Source organism: Salmo salar, chromosome ssa12 (genome assembly GCF_905237065.1).
Source record: "Salmo salar chromosome ssa12, Ssal_v3.1, whole genome shotgun sequence".
NCBI lineage: Eukaryota > Metazoa > Chordata > Actinopteri > Salmoniformes > Salmonidae > Salmo > Salmo salar.
The window spans coordinates 64818466-64824154 of NC_059453.1; the positions used below are offsets into that span (position 1 = coordinate 64818466).

General features: G+C 42.1%; 1 protein-coding gene and 1 pseudogene across 3 annotated transcripts in view; one reads left to right on the plus strand and one right to left on the minus strand.

Moving 5' to 3' along the window:
• Positions 1–3180, minus strand: part of fancd2 (FA complementation group D2) — a 28745-nt gene extending 25565 nt beyond the window's left edge. Inside the window, exons 1-8 of one of the 2 annotated variants that reach the window (XM_014132846.2) lie at positions 3031–3180; positions 1882–1964; positions 1601–1738; positions 1437–1504; positions 655–761; positions 431–491; positions 222–274; positions 25–103 (exon numbers count right to left, since the gene is read on the minus strand). In XM_014132846.2, coding sequence (XP_013988321.2) covers positions 25–103; positions 222–274; positions 431–491; positions 655–761; positions 1437–1504; positions 1601–1738; positions 1882–1942 — 567 coding nt within the window. In that variant the 5' untranslated portion in view covers positions 1943–1964; positions 3031–3180. The other variant, XM_014132847.2, reaches the window with a different exon arrangement.
• Positions 3181–3376: 196 nt separating this feature from the next.
• LOC106565574 (glutathione peroxidase 2-like) lies at positions 3377–4940 on the plus strand (annotated as a pseudogene). The gene is made up of 2 exons (XR_001319691.1): positions 3377–3777; positions 4159–4940. The product of XR_001319691.1 is annotated as a glutathione peroxidase 2-like (transcript).
• Positions 4941–5689: the final 749 nt, after the last annotated feature.

The following is a 5689-nucleotide window of genomic DNA, read 5'->3' on the forward strand; positions in this document are numbered from 1 at the left end:
CTGCTGTCATAGTAATATGAGTACCTTGCTGTCTATGATTCTGTCCAACCACTTGAGCTGGTTGACAATAACACGAGGGATATTGAGACCATCCTCTCCGGCACTACAGGGAATAGAAAGGCAAATGTAAAGGGTCATTTGGTTAGAGTACAAGAAAATCTATATAGTCAACTTGTATGTGTAAGGCAACAAACAAAATGTTTTTGAAAAAAGCACTCTACCCATCAAACATGAACTCGGGAAGTTTCTCAAACAAAGTGTTGATTACCAAAACCTAGAACAAAAAGAAAAGAACATGTGGGTTTTAGGTTCCATTCGAAATTGTGGTTCCATTCAAAGTTCACACCTAGTGGCCAATGACAAGGAAAGACATCACAGTTCAGACACTACTCAGGCCAGTGTGTTTTTGCACAGAAGGAGGCTGTCATACCTGCAGCATCTCAATCCCCAGCAGCATGCGCAGCAGACTCTCCTGAAATGAGCTGACAGAGCTGGACCACAGACAGGACACAAAGTGACACAATCATAACGACATTTATGTTTCCATGTAACAATTAGAAAATGTTATACTGACACTAAGCAAAGGTTTATTAGAATTTGATGGCCCCCCAGAGAGCCAGGTACCATGGTATCCTTAGGGCTGTGTGGGATTACCTTGAGTCCCCATCGGCCAGGCGTGGTACACAGGGGAGGAGGCAGTTCCTGAACCTCTCAGGATCCTCAATGTGAGACTCCAGTCCTGTGATGAACTCCTGCACAATCTGTTGGCAATCAAGGTTAGAAAAATCAGGCACGCTTTATAGCCTTTACAATTTTTAGTGTGGACTGTCCACTCTCGTCTCTAACATTAAGATTCAAAAATTCCAAACAGTCCCTACAAGTCAGATTTCTGAATAAACTTCATTTGTACATACTACCTCCTGTCCACTGATTTTGTCCTTCTCCCAGTGAAAATTGGAAACAAAATACCCACAGGAAAGTATTATTAAAAAGTATTACTAAACCAACTTCAAAACGCGGGTCTCAGTTTGTGGTTATCACAATTCGTTTGCTCATCACCTAAGGCACACGCACAAAATGGAAGTACAAGCACACGATGCATGCAAACTAACAGAAGTCTTGCAGGTGTTCACATGGTTTTGAGCACGTACCAGGTGATCGAAATCTCAACGACAGTAACAGCGTTATGAAAAGTTGGGTTAGTAATAGTTTCTTGTGGATATTTCTTCTCCACTTTCTACCCGAATAAGGACCAACCACACAGACAACCAATGGAGTACGTTGAAATTAAATGTTATTCAACATTCTGGCTCGTCGAGCTCACGAAGGGACATGTTCCAAACGCTGTGTAACCATGGTGGTATCAGCCTGATTTATTAGGCAACACGCTTTACAGAATGTGCAATACCAGACAGTATTTGAAACATTATACTCACACCGGGGTATCTGGGACTCTTTTTCAGACGTTGCTGCAGTCTCTTTTGGAAAACCACTTGGTCCACAGCTTACAAAGCAATAAAATGATGCATTATCCAACAATTGCCCGTTTAAAACAATAGTCAGTGAATATGTTGATGATGTTGGTGTGTGTCTTGCTTACCGATCTCATTGGATGTACTGCCCTGTCTCAAGACAACACCAGCCTCGTGCAGAAATTGGCCAAAGACTGAGTCAATACTGGTGTCCTCCTGAGCCGTGGTCTTGGACTGATGGCCAGTGGTCCTACTCTTCTTAGACTCTGAATGAGGGAGGGGATAGAGCCCTAATGAACTGACAGACAGTACATGTAGCGAGCTAGTTTGTGTATTGTACTCATGACATGAGACAGGCAAAGTCGAAAACAAACACAGTCTGGTGGTTTGGTTTGTTTGGGAGCCTTACTAGACACATCTGGTGGTGCAGCGCTTTTGTCCACAGAGGAGCGTCTCTTCTTTCGCATCATCCTCTGCAAAATGTTACCACAGCTAGAACAATGAGAAAGATATTTCACCGATGCATAAATGTAAAGCATCCGCTTGGCGGAGGAAGCCCACTGGCTGTGGAACAACATTTTACATTTTAGTCATTTAGCAGACGCTCTTATCCAGAGCGACTTACAGTAGTGAATGCATACATTTCATTATTTTTTGTATTTTTTTTTGTACGAATGTTTCAATACCGTTTTCTGTTCCCAAAACTAGAATTTGTTATGAACAGTGGACAAAGTTTTTTTTGTTTTTTTTTTTTTTACTTTACCCTTTGCAAAAAGGTTTTAAAAATCGCGTTGTTTAGGAGAGAAAATGTGAATTTAGTTAATGCGCACTTCACATTGGAGGTGTTGCCTAATGGAAATATGCAGATGTATGCTAGAACGAGCCAATAGGATCTTGCTAGCTCGTTGTTGGCTCTGCCCACCTCCTTGCTTGTTATGACCACTATGACTCGTTTGTTCCCATTGGAAACGAAAGGTTGAGTTATTTATTTATTTTTTAAATCGTTTATGTTACTGTATGAGACAAGGCGGGTTCACGTCGAAGGGCAATGGTTTGTTTGATTGTAGCTTGCTAAATTTACCTGTTCAGACACAGGCTAAAAGCCACTTGATGATGATATGACGCTGAAATTCATGGTTAGCAGGCCATTTTACAGCCTGCAATGTTATTGACGCAAGTTGCCCTCGAAGGCCTCCCGAGTGGCGCTACGGTCTGAAGAACTGCATCTCAGTGCTAAGAGGAGTCACTAACGACCCTGGTTCGATTCCAGGCTGTGTCACAACGTACAATTTGCCAAGCGTCGTCCGGTTTAGAACTTCATTGTAAATTAGAATGTGTTCTTAACTGACTTGCCTAGTTAAAAAGGTTCAATAAAAATAAGTAGCTAACCACTCTGCTAACATTGTTAGGTTGAGAAATTGGCTAGGTGACTACTGCTACTTACGTTAACTGTCTAACTTGCAATATTGTTCGAGTGGATTGTCACGGAAGCGTGGCCTACATCAAGTACTTCATTTTACTCACTTAGCTAGGAAGAATAGCAAAGAATGAAACTTACTGTACGAACTGGTGAACGAAACTGTTGTCAAAGTACAGGACAGATTCCCGCGCGTGTTTTGCATTGAGGGACCTTCTATAAAGTCTAGACAGTGGCGATAGCAAAATCAGTGAAACACATGGCTGGGACTTGATTTAGACGCCCAGGAGGTGTCATTATTTGTATCGTCTTAAATTCTTCATGAACATTGTTATTTGTTCTGGATAAAGCATGCTTATGCCATTTTAATTATACAACATATCCCCCCAAAATGTAGACTTTCCCTAAAATGTTCAGGAAGTACCTCCCATTTCCATGTTGAGTACCCTGGGCGGTACTGATTCATTACGCCGATTCTGTTGCAAAACGTTACTAAAACAGAAGCAAACTGAACGAAACGAGGAGGAACCTAGCTGAATTTGTCCAATAGAAACTCTCGTTTTCGTTGCTAAACGCAACTGTTTGGACTAATGAGCATACCCGTTGTATAAAAAGTCCAGCAACAGCCCTGTTTCGCAGATAGAAGCGTGGTTGATGTCAATCAGGAACATGTCTGGAAGTGAGTTCTACAACATGACGGCCAAGCTCATTTCAGGAGATTTTTTTAAATTCTCGTCACTTGGCGGTAAAGTGGTGCTGATCGAGAATGTGGCGTCTCTCTGAGGTACGACCACCAGGGATTACACCCAGATGAACGAGCTCCATGAACGGTACACCGACAAGGGTCTCGTGATTCTGGGGGTGCCCTGCAATCAATTCGGACATCAGGTAAATCCGGGGGGGATGGATTTCTCAACACTTTAATATAGGGTAATGTAACTTTCTGATCATAGCTTATCATCAATGCAAACCAGACTGCTCTGACCGGTTGGTAGTTGGAGTGTGGTGGGCAGGTGGAGCACAAATTAATCTGTTCTTGCTGTGGTTCAATAAACCTGTGAGTGACCTGGTACTATTTGGACATAGTCCCACACCAGGTTCTATAGTCCTCAATCCCAAATGAAGGGGAAAGAACATGTGGGGTTCTTTACAGTTTATTGAGGGTTCTGGTTATGACTGGACAAGGGACTTATTTTGATAGACCACGAGGTCAAACAACAAACTTTGCCTGTACATATTACATATTCTTCCCACAATCTACTCCTGCAGGAGAACTGCAATAACGAAGAAATTCTGATGTCCTTGAAGTATGTCCGTCCGGGAAATGGCTTTGAGCCCAACTTCCAGCTCCTTGAGAAAGTGGATGTGAACGGGAAGCACGCCCACCCCCTGTTTGTGTACCTCAAGGAGAAGCTGCCGTTCCCAAGCGACGATCCCATGGCCTTAATGAACGACCCCAAATGCATCATCTGGAGTCCCGTTGGCAGGAATGACATCGCCTGGAACTTTGAGAAGTTTCTCATTGGGCCAGACGGAGAGCCATTCAAACGCTACAGCAGAAGATTCCCAACCATCGACATTGAGGGTGACATCAAGAAGCTTCTCAACACGGCAAACTAAACCGTCCCAGTGTTGGTCACACAGAGGCAATGGGGAGGAGTAGAAATCATGCCAATGTGGGTGTGATATGCATTTCAAAGTATAAAGTATTGACACACCTTGCATGTATGGGCACACCTTGGAAAATGTCCTTGGCTGTAACTCAAAAGGCAACAGCTGGACTTTCAACAGCTTACCGTTCAATAAATACTTCCTCCTCCTCACAAGCTCTGTGTGACCACTATATTTTTAAATCATGTACTGTGCTCTCCTGTGCAAAATGCTACTGTGTTCTGAACTTTTATTAAATGAAGCCATCCTTTGAAACCACACATTTTGTGAGGGGGATTTCTGATGAAATATAAAAGTCTTAACATAAGTTGCATTGGGCCCATGTAAAGCATGACTGTCTTAATGTAACAAGTTGACCAAATAAATACTTTCACAAAGAATCTTTGTATTCTTGTCTTAGTATTTTACAGGAGTTTGGTGTGCGTAATGCTTAGGTCCAACGTGAAAGTTTGGCAACAATGTGGTGTAGGGTGAGGTTTCTCTTAGATGCTAATCTTGGGTCAGTTTTGCATTTCTCCCACTAATAGTTAAGGTTAGCATGGGGAAGATGATTCTAGATTTGGACACCAGAGCCAAACATGCTGAAAGAGGGATTTTTTTCTTTCTTCAGAATAGTGAAAGTAGCCAAACCAGGAAGTGCAAGTCATTCTGACCAGCAAAATCAGGCTTTTCAGGTTCTGCAGTGAATTAACTTCCTTCTGAATTGAGACTGGACAACAAGTGTTTCACTAAATCATAGCAGTATTACTTCACCTGTTCTCCTCCCTGGAACACAGGCTACCACTGTGACTGAACTGGCAGACTTAAGACTTTCTGAGCAATTTGATAGCACCATTTTGAGCAGCTTTATTCTGAAACATATACTGTCTATTCTGGGGGGAGGGGTTAATGGTCTAAAGAGGGATATTTGCTTACACACTTAAATGCCATTTTAGTGATTTCATTCTCAACTACTTGAAGTTATTCTGTAAAAAAAGAAACGAATGCAATTTCAGGTTGATTCCCTAAAGATGTGGCGTAAGGATATTGTGGGCACTTACATAAACTAGTCATTTAGGCAATGTCTGCAATACCTCATTTTTTTTCTATTCTTAAACTGTTCTGGAAAGCAACTAGTCCAAACAAGATA